This window comes from Muntiacus reevesi, chromosome 3 (assembly GCF_963930625.1).
Source record: "Muntiacus reevesi chromosome 3, mMunRee1.1, whole genome shotgun sequence".
In the NCBI taxonomy this organism is placed as follows: Eukaryota; Metazoa; Chordata; class Mammalia; order Artiodactyla; family Cervidae; genus Muntiacus; species Muntiacus reevesi.
In genome coordinates, this window is record NC_089251.1 from 146,278,546 (window position 1) to 146,299,348 (window position 20,803).

The following is a 20,803-nucleotide window of genomic DNA, read 5'->3' on the forward strand; positions in this document are numbered from 1 at the left end:
GACTGTGTGAGGCAAAACAAAGGTCCTGATATATAAAACCTTTTTTTTCTGTAAGTCTGAATGGGAATTATATGTTGAAATTTAGGAATCATATTTGGACAGACTACTTCAAACTAGTCACTTTCTTCAACTTTTATGATCAACTTTTATGAGTAAGAGTTACTCAGTTTTATCACTGGAATTAATTTTGCTTGGTCGTTAATCAAGGCGTTGTTGCTTCAAAAAGAAAATACTGACTGCCAAATAAAGAATTTCACTGGTCCTGTTTTACACTGCTGTTACTATCTAGTTTTGATATAAAACAAATATCTGAAACTAAGAGCTGACTTTGCTTTGTCCACTTTCAGAGTCACTTAGTAGAAGAATATTTTGAAGCCCACAGCAGTTCTAAAGTTCTAACCTCTGATAGGACACTGCAGAAACTAAAGAGGGCTAAACTGGATCAGGTATGTTGCAATGAATGCTACTTCTAAATTTTTCTCATTGTGAGCTGAAAAATATACTACATAAGCAGCAAAATCTGAAGAGTACTGTAATTATGTTTTTCCCTTATTTATCATTTCTTCAGGACCTGCAGTAAGCATCAGGATCACAGTTTCTTTATTTTATTGACATATATATACTTGACTTACAATGTTATATTTCTACTGTGCAACAAAGTGATTCAGTTACACATGTATATATACTTTCACATTCTTTTCAGTATGGTTTATCACAGCATACTGAGTATAGCTCCCTGCGCGGGGTCATCGTTTCTTTGAAATCCATGTACCATTAATCTCTGTTAATTTAACCCATATATTCACTGAACCTCACATTGGTCATAAAACACCGACTGACCTGATTCTGAGTTAAAAACCTTGCAAAATGTAGTGGGGATTCTGCTTTCTGATTTTATGGAAAGCCTGTCCAGTACAGTAAGGTAACAGGGTTACTATATACTATGATTCCAGCATGTCATATAAAAAATACCATACAGGTAGACTCAGGGCTTTATTCATACCTCACTAAGGCAAGACACAGAACCATCTGAATAAGAAAATGCTTGACTAGAAAGTGGGCTTGATAATTTGAGTCAATAAGAGATTGTTATTGACTCAGAGAATCAAGATTTTATTATTTTCTGAAAGTAGAATTCAGTGCAATTTTCTTAGGGACTTTTGACAGAGTTTTCAAGCTATAGGAAAGAGAGGAGATTATTGGGTAAATCACTGTGACCCGGATGACACGGTGCTGTGTGGTTGGTTTTTTTGGGTGTTTGCTTCTTTCTACCTGGCTCATTGGTATTGCAGCTCAGATCAGAGACTAGCTGAAAAATGTGTCAAGAAACCACATTGTTCCAAGGAAGAGATGGTACTAACATCTTCTTAGTGCATCTGCTTTTATATAAGCAGCTTGGGGTTGGGGGCAAGTGGATCTAGGGTCAAAGTAGGACTTCACAGGACCAAGAGACAAAGATCTCTCAGAGAAGGAAAGAAACACCTGTTACTGATAAAGGAAAGTCTCATTAATTGCAGACATAGCTGGTGGATGCAGCCTTAGCAGCCCATGTCAAGAAGATTTGATTTCTCATGTCTTCCAGTTAGCTGGGAGTTGGCTGGTCTAGGATTTGCTCCACATACCTGTCTTCCTTGTTGGACCTCCTTGGAAGGCTACCAGAGGCATGTTCTTCTCATGACAGTGTCAGAGACAGAAGTGAAAAAACAGAAGACCTCGTAAAGCCTGGGCTCAAAATTGTCTCTGTCACTTCTGCCTCATTCGGTAGCCACAGTAAATCATGTGGCTGAAAACAAAAAGTCAAAGCGCAGGGGACTAGACTCACTTGTTTAGTGGGAGGGATTGCAAAGTCACACAGCAAAGGGTACAGATGGGGGAGCGGCAAGTGCCGGGGCTGGTAATGTAATTCTGCACAGATGGAGAGAGAAATTTATTAAAGCTACCTACTTAACAGTTTCACTTAGAATTTGTCCTGTTTCTCTTTAAGTATATGAATAAATAAAAACTGTTGGCAAAAAATAGAAACTGTAGGCTAGAGTGTTTAGAATCTTGATTGCTACAGTAGTCTTCAGTACTAAAAAAATATTTTACTTAAAGGATAGAATGATGAAAACACAGTAGTGCCAAGGTTAAAAAGGAATACAGCTTTTTGCTAGTGTTTTCATTTCAAGAAGTGAGCTGTGTTTAGTCACCAGAGCGTCTGGATTTGTTGTCAAAACTGGGAGGCAGGTTTAATCATCTCATGATGGTAACAGTTTTTTTTAGAAATTAAAACCTTACATTTGGAGTTCATTGTCATGTAAATGGTTCTAGACAAAACTTAGCAAATTCATTACTGTTGTACATGTTTGTGTATAAGAGTATATAACATATTTTACAAAAACAAATATTGAAATACTATGTATATTCAGTAGATGCACTCATTACCAAACCTGATTAAAGTAATATTTCCACTAATAGCCTCTTCTAACCTCGACCTGTAAGGGAATATTTGTACTTTGAATTGTTTTGATGTATGTGACTTGAGAGTGATCTTCTTCCTGCCCTCTTTCTTTTTTTTAAAGCAAACTTTGCATAACTTATTGAGCAAGGTTTCTCCTTCCTTTTCTGCTGAACTTAAACAACTAAATCAACAGCATGAACAGTTGTTTCATAAATGGATGTTGCAGTTACAGTAAGTACTATTATCATTGCAAACCTCTGTAAAATAAATATATTTACATAATAATATTTGTACATAAGTCTATGCTAAAATCAAAGCAGTTAGACATTTTAATTTTTTTTGCAATGACCTTGATATCCTTTTTTACTTATGTGTAAAAATTTGAAAAAATAGGTGTTTTCCCAGTTTTATGACCCAAATGTAGAAATGTTATTATATGACTCTTCTCAGAAATTCCAGTTTATAGAAAATGTGTCTTTTCTCAGTTTAATCAAATTTGAAAGCCTTTATAAACAGCCTTTCTTAGAATTATAAATTATTACTTATAAAAATATTTGAAAATATAATTTGTCAAGATTGATAAATATATCAGATTTTACTTCAGTTTTTCACACCCAAGTTCCTAAAATGAAAGAATATATATTTTTCTTTTAATCCCATTCTATTTACATGTACTGTAGATCTTCAAATTTCATGAGATCTGTTCTATAAATATTATTTTACCATTTTTAAATTGTTTTTTTAGAATATTTTTTCAATTTTACAGTTTCTCAAATACTTAAGGTAAAATTTTAAACTATCATTAAAATACCTAGAATGATAAAAATTAAAATATAGAAATTGTTTCTATAATTATTTTTATATTTGTATTTAAAAGAAACTGAGTATAAGGAAGTGCTTAAAACGTATGCTAAAATGTGAATGCAGTAAGAACATGGAAATTGCCTCAGTTTTCCCCAGTTGATACAGGTTTTCTTTTGCCAATAATAAATCAAAGGGTTATGCTAGTAAGAAAATTATTTTCTTCCCTGTTAGGACCTCACCTTCTCTGAGTGAGTAACTATGGATCTGTTCGTTATAAATTTATATAGCGGATCTTCACTGTAATCCTACCCCACAGCCAACCAATTCTTTTCTTCCCGTATGTCAACTTTTGATAACTTGATTTGCTTTGCTTCCCAGCCTAGACCTCATAGTCAGCTACCTCAGTAGAATCACTAGTTCACTGAATTCCCTTGCTTTGTTTTTCCTGCTGCTTTTACCTTGTTAATCTCTGCCTTTGGGGATTTATCTCTTCTTTTCTTCTATTTCTAGGCTATCCTGCATTGCTGCAGAGCATCTCATAAATACTGTTTCTGATTGACCTCCATAAACAATCATGGAGTTGAACTTTAGCTTGACCCTTCATGCTTGATGTTCTGGGTTGTCTCATCCACTCTCTTGACTTCAGTTGTTCTTTGTATGTGAATAACTCCCATAACTGTATCTCTAACCCAGCCAGAATTCACTTCAGCAGCAGACTTGAATTATATTGAAAGTGTTCATGTAGAAGTTCTATAACTAATTCATTATACATAAATTTAACTTATCTTAAACCCATCATTTCCACTTGCCCCAACTACATAGGGTAGTGAATGTCACTTCATCATATAGTTGCCAAAAAACTGAGTTATTCTTAATAGTCCTTTTCACTTATCTTCCATGTCTAATCATTCTCCAAATCCAACTGATTTGACCCATAAAGCTCTTGACACCTTATGTTTTTCCCCATGATACCTAACTCAAGTCCATAGTCTTCAGTTTTACCCTCCTTCCTATCCATTCCCCAATTCAGCCAGTGTAATCTCTCAAAAAAGATCATGTTACTTTCCTACTTAAAATCTTTCACTTAACACCTGACTACTAACTTTAAATGATCATATTCCTTAGAATAAAATCCAATTAATGTCTTAGTTGGTTTAACAAGACCTTTTGTGAACTGGCCCCTGCTTACTTTTCCAGTTTAATCTCTCAATCAAAACTCTGCTTCAGCCTATTAAAATTTTTTAGTTTCTTGGGCCTAGTGCCTTGTTCTCTCTTTCCTCCTATTACTTGAAAGGTTATAGGAAGCTCTGATACTTTAGCCACTTGATGCAAAGAACAGCCTCACTGGAAAAGACCCTGATGCTGGGAAAGATTGAGGGCAGGAGGAGAAGGGGGTGACAGAGAATGAGGTGGTTGGATGCACCACCAACTCAATGGACATGAGTTTGAGCAAACTCTAGGAGACAGTGAAAGACAGGGAAGCCTGGTGTGCTGCAGTCCATGGGGTCGCAAAGAGTCAGACATGACTTGGCAGCTGAACCACAATAGGAGCTGGAGAGAAAGCTACTGAAAGTTGGAACTGCAAGCTTGATGCACAGATAACAAAATTGTGCTTTTTCTTTATGTATGTTGGGAATCACTATATTAATCGTTATTTAGCCATGCCAGTTCTTCCTGTATTCTTGATAAGCTTAAATTAAGGAAACTGGTTGATTATAAAACTGGCAATAAGTACTGAACTTTAATTTCGTGAGTGCTATTTTTCTTACAGCCTGGGGTTCAACATTGTGCTTTATGGTTTGGGTTCTAAGAGAGATTTACTAGAAAGATTTCGAACCACCATGCTGCAGAATTGCATACATATTGTCATCAATGGCTTCTTTCCTGGAATCAGTGTGAAATCAGTAAGTTTTAAAATTTTTAAAAAGGGGGTAACATCATATCCCCTGCCAGTCCATACTGCCATGTTAAAGAGGATGCTATTTCATATTCTGGAACATTCGTTTTTTGTTTTTAGATTTTACACTAGTAGGATTGCTTAGTGTTTAAGATCACGTGTTTGGACTCAGAGGGTCCTAGCTTTGACTCCCCCTCCTTGAATTTCCTGTTTGGTAACTGAGCATGTATTAAATCTTAGGGAAATGTTAGCTTTGTTTACTCCGTTGACTATCTACAAGACTTCTCTGAAGGATAGGATTATGGAAAAATTTAATTTTATTATGCTTTTATGTCACTTTGATACTCTAAAAATAGTAAAAATTTAAGTAATAGTTTATCGTTCTTTGATCATTTTTACACCAGATGCTCATTTCTCTTCATCATTTGAAAATGAATTTAAGCCTTTTGGGCTCTGGATATTAACTAATGTAATACTCCTTTTTAAAAACGTCCTAAATGTTTGGACCCTCTTTCATTTGATAAATCTATAGTTTTATAATATTTCTCATATTGTTGGGTTTGTTTAGTATTTTCACTACCCTGCTTATATTATTTACACCTTTGCTTCTCCATTTCCTTTTAGCAATTACTTATGCAAAAAAGTAAATTAGATCTACTTAATCTACTTACCTTAAAAAGTGGGACTTTTGAAGTGATTTTTCAAACTTGGTGGGAAATCCAAATTTATTTTTAATTTATTTTTAAAAAAAGGCTTGACTTGCTAGTTGTATTTATCCTACATGACAGAATAAGTTATAACTGATGTATCTCTTGCACTTCTATGACATAGATCCTGAATTCTATAACAGAAGAAGTCCTTGATCATATGGGTACTTTTCGCAGTGTGCTGGATCAGCTAGAGTGGATAACAAATAAATTTAAAGAAGGTAATGTGAAGAAGATGTTCTTTAGTTAAGCATGCACTTCTACTTGTTTGTGTACTAGTATACACAAAAATGTGGACAGTTTTAATAATGATATTTCTCTCATTGCTGATTAAGATTTCTTTAAAATAATTTCTCCTTTCCTTTTCTGTGAACGTCACTTAGCTAACAGGAAAGAATTGCTCCTGCTACCTTGAACTTATATAGCCAAAGCCTTTTTTTTCCCCCCAAAACCTTTTACTTCAGAATAATTTTCCAGTTTTGTTTGGCTAGTGTAAAGTGCTTCCAGCCAATTGGAACATCTGTGTCTAATAGTTTTATATTGTTTAATATGTTTATAAAGTATTATTTCTTTATCCTGAGGAAATATCAGTGCATTTGAATAATTTCATATACTAAAATCTGAGAAATGGGGGAAAAATTTGGTTTTTTTGGTATGCGTGTTTTGGTTATATGAACATTTCAGAAAAATAAAAATAAAATTATTTAGGTCCTAACAATTGTCATTTAGTCATTGCTTAACAATTAATTGGGGGCTTCCCTGATGGCTCAGATGGTAAAGAATACGCCTGCAATAACTAGACCTGGGTTTGAACCTGGATCAGGAAGACCCCCTGCAGAAGGAAATGATAACCCATTCCAGTATTCTTGCCTGGAGAATTCCATGGACAGAAGAGCCTGGCAGACTACAGTCCATGAGGTGGCAAAGAGGCAGACATGACTGAGCGACTAACAATTAAATGGAATAATTGGTGCTTAATGATTTAATAGATGATTTTGATATTATTTGTATGCTCATTAAAATAGGTGCCTGAGTCATTTTTAATATGTATATGTAGTATATAATCTGTATTATATAATCTATAATAAATGTATATTATCTATAATTTCTATTAAATATATTTATAATTATGTAAGTCATAAATATTTTAGTTATGTAGCATGCATGTTATCCAAGTTTTACCTTCATGACTTTTGTATTTTACTTCTCTGACCTCCTCCATGCCTTGAGGAATATCCTAGGCCTCTCCCCTTCTCTTGTTATTGTCTCTTGGCTTTTGTGATAACAGGTTTTCTATATTCTCTCTTAATGCTTAATGTGAACTCTCTTTTAGGGATGGGGATCCATCCCACCTTGCAGTTTAACATGCACAGATTCGCCTGCCAATCTAATATGTATCTTGCCTTATTTCCTATGCTTATTAAAACTGGTTACTTCATGGACTGATTCAAGTGTTAACCATTCCAGTTGTCTTTAACTGCTTCAGAGTCTACTGATTTTCAATGAATTTCATCTTTTAAGAGTATAATAGTGTCTTGCCTGTTTTATGAGTGACTGACGTATCTCCTCAAATAAATTGCATACCCCTGAGAATAGCTGTTTTGTCCTGTATTACCTTGATATGTTCTTCAATACATAAGCCTTGCGTGTGGTGGGGACTTTACAGGTACTCACTGAAAATAATAATTGAATTCTCTTTCCTTTTAGATTCTTCTTTAGAACTCTTTCTTCTTATTCACAACTTGGATAGCCAGATGTTGAGAGGAGACAAAAGCCAGCAAATTATTGGACAGTTATCATCTTTACGTAATATATACCTTATAGCATCTATTGATCACCTCAATGCTCCTCTCAGTAAGTTGAATGTTAACTGTTTTTTCTTCTTGAGATAACAGTCTTTGAAAATTACTTTTCTTAACGTTGTAAGTCATAGCATTTATATTGTTTTTACGTATACATTTCCTTTGTTCCATGTTTTAAAAACACAGTTGACAAAAATATAGGTGTCCTCAATCTGATTTAGAACATAACTCTTGGAAATAAAAATTTAGATAGTAAAGGGTGTGTTTTATGTTAAAGTTTCTTGAAGGAGACCCAACTATTACTTTGGTTTCTTTCTAACTTTTCTTTGTGATACTGCAATATTTATTTTATGCCTTTAGTTCAGAGACTTTGTGATAATCCTGTAAAACAAAATGCTAAATTATTAAATTTTTTAAAAGAATGCCTTGGTAGTGTTAATATATTTTAACCTGAATTTAATATACACATAAAGATTCAGATGGTGATTGACAATGAAATTAGATTGTGAGGTACTGATTTGGATGGGGAAATAGCAAAAATGAAAATTTTCAGCATTCAATTTTTATTTAATCCTTTCTTGTTCTTTCCTAGAGTGGAATCTAGTAACAGGACAATATGAAAATAATTAGTCATTCTTATTTTTTTTGATCATGTACTCTAGTGTGGGATCATGCAAAGCAGAGTCTTTATAACTGGCTCTGGTATGAAACTACTACATATAGTCATTACACTGAAGAAACCTCCTATGAGAATTCTCTTCTGGTTAAACAGTCTGGATCATTGCCACTCAGCTCCCTAATTCATGTCTTACAAAGCCTTACCCCTAATGCAAGGTAAGGATGAAAACTGTTGTTTCTTTAAAAAAAAAAAAAACTTTACACATTTTAAGATATGCCCTGTTAGGTTTGAATGGCAGTACTTAAAGTCCTTACTAAGTTTGCAGGATTAAGAGAAATATTATCAATGATAATAATAGCTGCTAGTACTGAGTTATGCATTAGGTAGACTACTCAATAGTAGTCTCAAATTGCCCAATAATAAAGCAGGGGTACCAGCATTTTTAGTAGATTTTTATGTTTCTGAGTAAGAACATCTCAGTGGTCATCGTTGAGGAAACAGCAGAATTTTGATGGATTTTACTTACATGTGATAATTATTTTTAATTACATATTGAACATTATGACTCAGACACAGGGCCCTTTACACCAAATAGCTTTTTGGATCCTCATAAGCACTCTAAGGTAGATGGTAAAGGGCACAGAGATTTGGATTCCTATCTATGTGGTTCCAAAGAGCTAGTTAATAAAGGCTAAGAAAAGTTGTATATAGCATAAGCCAGAAAAAAATAAATTACATAATTAAGCTGTTGAAAAAGGCTTTTTAGTAGCCTCACAGGGAGGCCACAGAGAAACGTACAGGCAGGTCCAGCGCATCCCTTTCCCAGCCACCCCCTGCCAGTAGCTCACACCACAGAGCGGTGTTAAAGCCAGGAGACTGACGCCGGCACAATCACAGCGCTCATCCAGGTTTCACTTCTGATTCGTGCACTGATTTGTACATGTGTGTTAGCTCTGTGCTGTTTTCCCACATGTGTAACTTTGTCAAGATACGCAGCTTTATCATCACAAGACTCCCTTGTGATGTCAACCCTCAAATGCTAATTTTAATTAATTTTATTATTCCTTAAAGCTATTTCTGTACACTTAAAGATTATCATTGCATTAACAATGAAATATGTATTAAATGACTTCCCAGATGGCTCAGTGGTAAAGAACCCGCCTGCCAATGCAAGTGACGGGTGGGTTCAATCTCTGGATCAGGAAGACTCCCTGGAGAAGGAAATGGCAGCCCACTCCAGTCTTCTTCCCTGGAGAATCCCATGGACAGAGGAGCCTGGCAGGCTACAGCCCATGGAGTCGCAGAGTCAGACATGACTAAAGCAGCTTAGCACATATGTTAAATGGGTATCTAATCAAAATTTTTGATGGAATTGGGAATAGAAAAAATGTTCATTCAATTTTACTATTATGCTAACTCCTAATGGACTGTTGCAAGTTCCTACATAGAAACTTGGGACTCCAGCAATGCAAATATTCTCAACATGACACTGACTGCTCTAATGCAATTATTTTTAGTTTGGCATACCTAAATGTCTATATGCTAGCCTCCGGTGCTTCTTTGGTTCATACTGTACACTCCAATACACGTTTAGTCTTTACTTGGTATGAATGTGATTGATCAAAAATACTTATAGAAATTATCTTCTAGACTGTAATAAAAATGAAAATGCAAAGGTTTAAAATTTTTGCCATATCCAGGGACTTTTGGGAAGGTTAGTTTTGTATAACACTGCTTCCAACTAGTAGTTCTACCTGGGACACTTTCCTACAGAAACAGTTCCAAAAACATGAAAGAATATTTATTACGATTTTATTTAATGTGGTGTTATTTTTCATTAATTTAAGTTGGAAGTAATGTGAACATCCAAAACCAGTAAGAAAATGGTAAGTTTGTGGTATGAGCTGGCATTAAAAACTGTTTAGGAAGAATTTTAAGACATGGGAAAATAAGTAAGTGAAAAAGTGAGGTTTAAAATGGTGTATACCGTATATAAATGCTTGAATTTATGTTTTCACAGTGCTTCATTCCACATTGAGAAAGCAGCATATGCAAATATGATCTCCACATCAAGTTAGTTAGTGGCTGTAATTTTAGGGTTATGGAATTAATATTTTTCTCTTTAGTTTTTATTATATATTCCAGGTTTTCTATAATAAACTAATCTCTAGTCTAAAAAAAAGTTGACCCTTGAACAACATGGGGGTTAATCTATGTCTAACTTTTCATAGTCAGCACTCCATATTCCACTGCATCTGCAGAGTCAATTAACTAGGGACTATGTAGTACTGTAGTGTGTACTGCTGAAGAATATACACATGTAAGTTTGGTTCAGGTTCAGTCACTCAGTCGTGTCCAGCTCTCTGCAACCCCATGGACTGCAGCATGCCAGGCTTCATATGTAAGTAGACCAGTGCAGTTCAAACCCATGATGTTGAAGGGTCAGCTGTATTCCTAGATTTTCTTTAAAAGAAAGTAAAAGTGCTTCTCCTTTTTAAGTAGACCAGGATATGATGTTCTTTGAAAAAGGAAAGAAAGGTAATATAAACAGGCTAAGTGTTTCACAGTCTTTGTGTACTTGACTGTTAACTGTTATCTGTGGATGTTAACGTTCTGGATTTCAATTTGTTTTTGTTTTTTTCCTTAGGGGAATTTTCCGGCTACTAATAAAGTATCAGCTAGATAACCAGGATAACCCTTCTTACACTGGTATCCAATATTTATGATATTAAATTGTGTGACCTTTGTTTCATCCCATAAATTCTTTTTCCTGGAATCTAATAATAGCACTGCAGTGTTTCACAGCAGTAAATAAATGGTTTGCTCTGTGATCGCTGTGTCTGCCATATCGAAAATTTTTTTTTCCCATTTATTTTTATTAGTTGGAGGCTAATTACTTTACAGTATTGTAGTGGTTTTTGCCATACATTGACATGAATCAGCCATGGATTTACATGTGTTCCCCCCTCCCCCCTCCTCTCCACCCGATCCCTCTGGGTCTTCCCAGTGCACCAGCCCCGAGCGCTTGTCTCATGCATCCAACCTGGACTGGTGATCTGTTTCACCCTTGATAATATACATGTTTCGATGCTGTTCTCTCTAAACATCCCACCCTCGCCTTCTCCCATATTGAAAATTTTCAAGCAACCCTACAGATACACTGCTGAGCAGGCTATTTGTATTATTTGTCAATACAAATTGAAAAACAAATCCAGTTTACTTCTTAAATTTCCTCTGCTAACTATGGATGTGTGTCTACCAACATATATTTCATATACTGGGCAACTTAGATTTTCTTTCACTTGAGTGAAAATAATCTGCTAAACACACATTTTAGTAATCATTCAGGGGACTGCCCTGGTGGCCCAGTGGTTAACACGTCCCCTCCCATTGTGGGAGTTTCAGGTTTGATCCCTCATTGGGGAGCCAAGATCCCACATGCCTTGTGGCCAAAAAAACAAAACATAAAGTAGAAACAATATTGTAACAAATTCAATAAAGACTTTGAAAAAAATATTAAAAAAAAAAATCATTCAGCTCTCACTTGACTTACTAGTTCCCTCTTTTAAAAAAGTCAACTTTCTCCAACTAATAAAAATAATTGGGGAAAAAATAAATAAAAATAAAGTCAAGTTTACTCACACTGTTTACAACTGCCCATGAGATTATATTATACTTGGCCGCAGTTGACTGCTTTCAACCAATCAGTTCTCATTAAAAAAAATGTTAGCCACAGTATATAACACCTAAGTATTCTCTAGTTTTGCTTTTTCGAGAGGTATTTACTTTGCATTTACTGACTGCTTTGACATACTCGGGTGATAGCACTTTTTTCCTGTGTTTTTCAGCATGGGTATGCATACATGGGGTCATGTCTTAAATACTGACTTATGTTCACATCTTCTTTTGAACTTTCCAGGACTTTGTTTTCAAGACTTTTACCAGCAGTGTCGGGAGGCATTCCTTGTCAATAGTGATCTGACACTTCGAGCCCAGTTAACTGAATTTAGGGACCACAAGCTTATAAGAACAAAGAAGGTGAGACTTTGCTCTGTAACACTGTATGCCAGGAATAGTTCTCTTGTTTACTTAAGGACAAGTGTGCCTATTGTGAAACTGAGGTTCCCTTGGTGGGTCACAAGGATCCATTTAGGCAGTGTGCCATTTGAGTTCTGTAGAAAGAAGGTAGAAGTACTCCACTTCAGCATGGAGCAGAAGACTTATGACTTCTAGTTCAGAGTAACAAACAGGCCATTAGAAATGAGTCAGATAATCATGTTCCCTTCTCCTCTATTCATTAATCCTGTCTATGTGTATTAAGCACTAACTGTATATATTGCACAAAGCATTAGGATACAGAAGTTAAGCAAAAACCTAATTTCTTGTCTCATAAAGCTTAGTCTTAATGGAGAAGATGGGCATTTGTCAAATAATCACATACATGTAAAATTTAAATTGTGGTTAAGTCCTATGATCAGGAGGGACATGGTTCTGAAAGAACATATTACAGTAGGTGGATTTGACCTAATTATGTGTATCAGAAGAGGCCACTGAGCTGAGACCTAAAGGAAGACTAGGAGATTTACAGTCATCAGGGGAAGGAAGAGCATTCTAGGCAGGAGCAGCCTGTAAAGAGGCTTTGGAACAAAATAGCAGCCAGCGTGACACAATCCTGTTTCATTCTGAAATAATGAGAAGTCACTGAGAAAACTGTTCTGACAGTGGTGTGGGGAGTGGGATGGGGCAGCGTAAGATGGGCATTGCCAAAACTCAGTGCACACAGACCAGCTAGGAGGGTGTTGGTAGCCTGGGTGAGATGATGGTAATCTGGACTAGGTTAAAAAGAGAAAAGTGGTTGGGACTCAAAATGGACAAGAACTGATGACCGACTGGATATGGGAACCGAAGGAGAAGAGAGTGTTGAGTGATTCCTGGTTTCTGGCCTGTGTTTTTCCTCCATAACCAGAGAGATGGTGGGATCACTGGATGAGAAGCTGAAAGAGCAACATTTGGGGGAGATAGAGCATGAGTTCATGGTCTTAGTATATTTGGACTTACTCCTGTTGAGGTTTTCCAGACATTTTCAAGTGGAGATGTCAGCTGGGCATTTGGATTCCTGGGACAAGATACCAGGGAAAAGATCTGAGCTAGAGATAAAAGGTTATGATTCCTACATATTTAGATTATAATGGAAACCAGGCTTTGGTGAGACAGTCTAGAGAGAGAACATATAGTGAGATTAGAGGGCCAGGAACTAAGCATAGTACTGTGATATTCAATGGCCAAGTAGAAGATAAGCCTGCAGGAGTGGAAAGCCAGAGAGCCAAGACGTCACAGCAGCCAAGAAGAGAGGCATGCTTTTAGGTCAGCAGTGTCGGGTGCTGCCGAGAGGCCCAAAAGGCAGAGACTGAAGATACCTAATGAATTTAGGAAAATGGAATTCCTTGGTGGCCTAACCAAAAGCTCTTTTGGTGTGACATGATAATGATGGCAGTAGGTAGGATGGCTTGGGTTGAGTGAAAAGTGAGGAAATGGAGACCACCATTTATAGACAACTCTTCTGGAAAGGTGCCATAGTTTTATGATGGTTGCAGAGAAATGAGGAGTCTAGTGAGGATTGTTTTAAAATTGGAGATACCTGAACCTGTAGCCAATGGGAAGGATCCAGTTGAAAGGGGAATAAAAGAACAGAGGTATCAGTAGTGTAGCATTTTAGAAAGAGCAGGAAATACCCACTTTCTCATTCTTTAGTCTTTTCCACTATAAAGTGGTTTAACTATAAACTCAGTGTATTTAATAGCTATATATCCCTGTGTGTCCCCTGACTGCCCTTGTTATTTATACTTCTCTATTCATGTAAAGTATTAAGGAAATCAAGTCCATTTTTTGTTTAACATTTCAAATACATTTCTTACGAATGACTAACATTCAGGTATTCTCACATCTTTTAGGGAACTGATGGAGTGGAATATTTATTAATTCCTGTTGACAATGGAATACTGACTGATTTCCTGGAAAAGGAAGAAGAGGAGTTATAAAGCACTCCTGTACTCTTGAAACCTTCCATGGAAGATTATACCCCAGCTGCCAGTCCTCTAAAGTGTTGTTTACATCCAACACTAGACTCTTCAGTGTACAAGATTTTAAGTGGGGAGGGGTAATGTCATCACCCAGAACCGTGATTAGCCTGGCTGGTATACCATCCTAGTTCTATGCAGCAGTCCTCAAATTGGAGAAAATGTGCCTTTCATTCATTACCTCTCTGGAGACTTCTTGCTGGAAGGAACAGTGTGCTCAGGGACTCTTTGGAACTGGACGTTTTTGAATTCTTTTATACCAGAGATGATGCTCCTAGTTTTTTGAGGGCCTTTTATCACTGTATTTGCAAATGTGCTTGTTCCAGAGTGTGAAAGTTATAAAGACAGCAGCATAAAGTAAATCTGCTTTATTTGCTATTCCGCGTGTCAGAACTGAAGAGTATAATGGAGTAGGCAGATCATCTTTTACTGTATCTGAAATGGCTTAATAAAAGGTACAGGACTGGGGGAAAGTAGGTGATTTTCAGCTTTCTCCTTTTGGATTTAGTACATGCTGATGGAGGAAGGAGCATAATGCTATTCAGTTGGGAAAGTGGGAAAAACCTAACAACTGTATAGGGCGTTCGCCCATCCCAGAAAGCACATGAACAGCAGCAGATCCTGCTCCTCGAGACAGTTAATGTCTGTGCCATCACGTTCACGATATGAGTGAGAAGTCAGGCTAGAGAAACACGATCCTGAAATTCTATTTTAGTCGTTTCTTTCCAAGGCAACAGAAAAATTTAATTATTCTTGTATATCAATGTATTTTTTTCTTTTCTTGAATAACATGCATATGAATAGCTTATTAATGGCTGGCTTTAAGTTAATTTTATTTCTCTATCAAGTAGGCCCACCTAAAACTCACTGTAAGACATTTCAGTTTTTTCTTAAAGTGACAATTTCGAGCCTCCTAAATACACAACCCTTTTTTCTTAGGAAAGAAAAAAAGACTAACCTTGACCACTGGAGTCAGCAGATAGTCTTTACATACTCCCTGAAATGTTTCATACTTGGAAGTTAAATTCTGTCACTGTAATATACTGCATCAGCATTTCTCACTCATTTCTTATCCTGTAAACCCCTTTTACGAAAATATTTCCCAAAATGCCCAGCATTTTAAAAGTCATCTCTTTGTGTCATATAATGAAGTAATTTTATATTAAATCCATGTATAAGGGGGGTTAGTCTTAACCATAATTACTAACCAATATTTAAACAAATTTGTACATGAATAGGATTCAAAAATTTTTTAATTGTACCAAAGGATATTCAGTGAAAAGTGACTTTCCTTACCATTCCCTGATCCAGTCCCTTAGGCAGCCATTGATAGCATTTTAAGCATTCTTCCAGAGGTATTCTATGCACATCTAAGGGTACTTGTCTATATCTCTCCTTTTGAAAACACAAATGGTGGCATATGATACTTGCTGGTTTGCACCTTTTTTTTTTTTTTTTGCTTAATATATTAGTTTATAATAACTTACAATATATAAAAAAAGTATACAAAGTCTTTAATGACCTACTGTGAAACTTTGCATTTGCCCTTAAATTTATCTACTGGTTTATTTTTATATTTTTTGTGTCTATACTGTCTGCAAGCAATATGTGTGAATAGTCTACTATTAATAAAGAAATTTGGATAGAACTTTTTTTTTTCATTTATAGTACTGTTTTTTTACTTGCAACTCCCAGATTCTCTGGGACCTTCCCCCCCCCCCCCCAACTTTTGGCAATGCAATACAGCATGTAGGATCTTAGTTCCCCAACCAGAGATAGAACCTGCACCCCTTACATTAACAGCACAGAGTCTCAACCACTAGACTGCCAGGGAAGTCCCATAAAGTGCTATTTTTTTTACTAAAAATGTTTTGAAGTGCTTCAAAAATTTTATGAGTGCATCTTACAGCTCTGATAGTGATCTTGGCAGAACTATATGCTCTTCACTAACTTGTTCCAACATCAGTGTAGCTTAAGCTCTATCAGTTTGACTGCTAAGGCTCCAAACTTCTGCTGTTACTTGCTTCTGGCAATATTAAACAGACCTGAAACCTTGAAAGATTCTTCTGGCTTCTCTTAATAAAATGGCTAAAACTGGGCTAAAAAGGTACAGGGGATGCAGGACAGATATTTGCACTATGCAAACTTGGCATAATACTGAATTCCTTATGCAGAGAGTTCTAAATGAGTTCCTGTTATATTCCATTAATATAAACAGCTTTCTTAGTATATCATATTTGTCATTTTAATACATGAATATTTCATTCTTATAAAAGATCAGGCAATTTGAGGGGTGGTTTATAGATTTTGCTTAACTTAAAAAAATCACTAATGAAACTTTAGACATCTACAGTTGATCCTGAACAACACAGGTTTGAATTGTGTGGGTCCACTTATGTGCAGATTTTTTCCAATACTAAATAGTACAGTACTATATGATCCATGGTCCATTGAACCCACGGATGTAGAAAGGGAAACCAGGCATACACAGAGCCAACTGTGGGTTATAGTTGGACTTACTGTGCAGAAGGTCAGCACCCCAACGATCTTCAAGGCTCAACTGTACTTCAGCTCCAGTCAATTGAAACCTGGAGCCAGTAGCATGTTCAGAATGTATTTTTCTACATGCCATGTTTTTGGCTTAGTCCTGAGTAGCTGTGGAGTAACAGGCAAATTTGGCCTTGGAGTACAGCATGAAACAGGGCAAAAGCTAATAGAGTTCTGCCAAGAGAACCCACTGGTCATAGCAAACACCCTCTTCCAACAACAAAAGAGAAGACTCTACACACGGACATCACCAGATGGTCAACACCAAAATCAGACTGATTATATTCTTTGCAGCCAAAGATGGAGAAGCTCTACAGAGTCAGCAAAAACAAGACCAGGAGCTGACTGTGGCTCAGATCATGAACTCCTTATTGCCAAATTCAGACTGAAATTGAAGAAAGTGGAGAAAACCACTAGAACATTCAGGTATGACCTAAATCAAATCCCTTAGGACTATACAGTGGAAGTGAGAAATAGATGTAAGGGACTAGATCTGATAGAGTTGCCTGATGAACTATGGACGGAGGTTCGTGACATTGTACAGGAGACAGGAATCAAGACCATTCCCAAGAAAAAGAAATGCAAAAAAGCAAAATGGTTGAGGATGCCTTACAAATAGCTGTGAAAACAAGGGAAGCAAAAGGCAAAGGAGAAAAGGAACGATACACCCATTTGAATGCAGAGTTCCAAAGAATAGCCAGGAGAGATAAGAAAGCCTTCCTCAGCGATCAATGCAAAGAAATAGAGGAAAACAATAGAATGGGAAAGACTAGAGATCTCTTCAAGAAAATGAGAGATACCAAGGGAACATTTTATGCAAAGATGGGCTCAATAAAGGACAGAAATGGTAGGGACCTAACAGAAGCAGAAGATATTAAGAAGAGGTGGCAAGAATACACAGAAGACCTATACAAAAAAGATCTTCACAACCCAGATGATCACGATGGTGTGATCACTCACCTAGAGCCTGGAATGTGAAGTCAAGTGGGCCTTAGAAAGCATCACTACAAACAAAGCTAGTGGAGGTGATGGAATTCCAGCTGAGCTATTTCAAACCCTGTAAGATGATGCTGTGAAACTGCTGCACTCAATATGCCAGCAAATTTGGAAAACTCAGCAGTGGCCACAGGACTGGAAAAGGTCAGTTTTCATTCTAATCCCAAAGAAAGGCAATGCCAAAGAATGCTCAAACTACCACACAATTGCACTCACCTCACACATTAGTAAAGTAATGCTTAAAATTCTCCAAGCCAGGCTTCAGCAATACGTGAACCATGAACTTCCAGATGTTCAAGCTGGTTTTAGAAAAGGCAGGGGAACAGAGATCACATTGCCAACATCTGCTGGATCATGGAAAAAGCAAGAGAGTTCCAGAAAAACCTATTTCTGCTTTATTGACTATGCCAAAGCATTTGACTGTGTGGATCACAATAAACCGTGGGAAATTCTGAGAGACATGGGAATACCAGACCACCTGACCTGCCTCTTGAGAAACCTGTATGCAGGTCAGGATGCAACAGTTAGAACTGGACATGGAACAACAGACTGGTTCCAAATAGGAAAAGGAGTATGTCAAGGCTGTATATTGTCACCCTGCTTACTTAACGTATATGCAGAGTACATCATGAGAAATGCTGGGCTGGAAGAAGCACAAGCTGGAATCAAGACTGCTGGGAGAAATATCAATAACCTCAGATATGCAGATGACACCACCCTTATGGCAGAAAGTGAGGAAGAACTAAAGAGCCTCTTGATGAAAGTGAAAGAAGAGAGTGAAAAAGTTGGCTTACAGCTCAACATTCAGAAAACTAAGATCATGGCACCTGGTCCCATCACCTCATGGGAAATAGATGGCGAAACAGTGGCTGACTTTATTTTTCTGGACTCAAAATCACTGCAGATGGTGATTACAGCCATGAAATTAAAAGACGCTTACTCCTTGGAAGGAAAGTTGTGACCAACCTAGACAGCATATTAAAAAGCAGAGACATTACTTTGCCAACAAAGGTCCATCTAGTCAAGCCATGGTTTTTCCAGTGGTCATGTATGGATGTGAGAGGTGGACTATAAAGAAAGCTGAGTGCAGAAGAATTGCTTTTGAACTGTGGTGTTGAAGAAGACTCTTGAGAGTCCCTTGGACTGCAAGGAGATCCAACCAGTCCATCCTAAAAGAAATCAGTCCTGGGTGTTCTTTAGAAGGACTGATGTTGAAGCTGAAACTCCAATACTTTGGCCCCCTAATGTGAAGAGCTGACTCATTTGAAAAGCCCCTGATGCTGGGAAAGATTGAGGGCAGGAGGAGAAGGGGATGACAGAGGATGAGATGGTTGGATGGCATCACCGACTCAATGGACATGGGTTTGGGTGGACTCCAGGAGTTGGTGATGGACAGGGAGGCCTGGCATGCTGTGGTTCATGAGGTCGCAAAGAGTCAGACACGGCTGAGCGACTGAACTGAGATGAGTAGCTCTCAGAGATGACACAAAGTCATGAGAGTCTGCCTCATCACAGATGGGTGTCTTCTGTAAACCAAGGGATAGTCATGTACATAACTTTCTCAGGCTTTTTGTAATTATTTGATTTCACCCTTGGGAGGTTCTCCCACACTTTAATTTTTCAAATTGTTGTTAAGCCATGTTAATTCATGTTTTTTGAGAACTTATCATGCAGAAAGCTCTGTTGTAGGCAGCTGAGAGAAAATCAAGATGTGATATGAAATACCTAGCTGAGGATTTAATAGCATTAAAAATTACAGTATTCTTAATGTGTTGAATAAAGTCAATTTGAAATAACTAATGCTACAAAAAATAGAACTTTAAGCATAACAAAGCTTATTACCAAGTTTTCATTTTTTTGGCATGTATCAATTGGGCCTCAAGTCTTTTGAGGTATTTGGTTCACCTGAATACTTCAGCATGTTTACTTGAACAGTTTGGAAAATCTGACAGCTGAAAGTAAGGAATCTTGAGTGATTATTTTTTTCTTAAACTGCATAAGAAGGAAGAAAAAAATAAACTACATAGGAGGTGTCTGGGGGTATTTTTTTTAGATATTCAGAAGTGCAAACAGGCTGAAAATGTATTAGAGTAATAATATCATTCTTTATTTGGCAATAAGTGTGTCAATCATAAACAAATTCTTTGATTCATTAACCCCTCCTAAAATTCTACCCAAAGGGATTAATCCACAACTGTCAATTCCGAAATCCTGTCTGCCTTCATGAGTCACAGGTCAAATCACACCACACCTTAAGTGTGCTGTGACAAAAAAAGCAGGGTTTGAGAGCTACTGGCCTCGGGCTACCCCTTCATCACCACCTTGGACACAGCTTTCCTGCCTTCTCTCCAGGCTGACAGTACTGAGTTGATTACTCGGGCTTTGTCAACGGGCTCTGCTGTTTGTCTACTCAATGCATGTTTCAGCTGTCCCCCAGAAGACCTTCCCTATAAACACCATGCTTGCCTTGTTCATAGTTAAGAGTTTACTGTCATCCTCAACCAAATTCTGTCGTATCCTCTCCACATCTCTATGGGTCCAGCACACAGAAAGCAACCAGTGAGTGAATGAATGAAGCAAATACTATTAAGATAGTCTCAAAGCTGCTATCTCATTCTTGCTGCTTCGACAGACTTGACCATCTCGTAGACACTTTCTAGTTCTTGGCTTCTGACACTTATCTGTTCTCCTCTCACCTTTCCTCGTGGCTCCTCCAACTTTACATGGGGGCATTTCATAAGGCTCACTCCTGTGGGCTATTTCTGCAGTGAACCAGTATTACAGGTGAACCACTGTATTCTTAAAAATTAAGAATAATTTTTAAGTTAGGATCCCAAATCCTGCAGGAGAGAGAAGATGGGTAGGAAAAGGATCCTACAAATATTAAATTCTATGCTTTCTCATTTTTAGACAA

General features: G+C 37.1%; 1 protein-coding gene across 2 annotated transcripts in view; it reads left to right on the top strand.

Annotated features, from left to right (window-relative positions):
* Nucleotides 1-15,994, top strand: part of ORC2 (origin recognition complex subunit 2) — a 36,203-nt gene extending 20,209 nt beyond the window's left edge. For both annotated transcript variants that reach the window (XM_065930851.1, XM_065930850.1), the window contains 9 exons: nucleotides 348-446; nucleotides 2,562-2,671; nucleotides 5,016-5,148; nucleotides 5,973-6,069; nucleotides 7,556-7,702; nucleotides 8,313-8,484; nucleotides 10,917-10,978; nucleotides 12,189-12,307; nucleotides 14,221-15,994. In XM_065930851.1, the coding sequence (XP_065786923.1) occupies nucleotides 348-446; nucleotides 2,562-2,671; nucleotides 5,016-5,148; nucleotides 5,973-6,069; nucleotides 7,556-7,702; nucleotides 8,313-8,484; nucleotides 10,917-10,978; nucleotides 12,189-12,307; nucleotides 14,221-14,307 (1,026 nt within the window). In that variant the 3' untranslated portion in view covers nucleotides 14,308-15,994. The remainder of the gene's footprint in view (nucleotides 1-347; nucleotides 447-2,561; nucleotides 2,672-5,015; nucleotides 5,149-5,972; nucleotides 6,070-7,555; nucleotides 7,703-8,312; nucleotides 8,485-10,916; nucleotides 10,979-12,188; nucleotides 12,308-14,220) is intronic.
* Nucleotides 15,995-20,803: the final 4,809 nt, after the last annotated feature.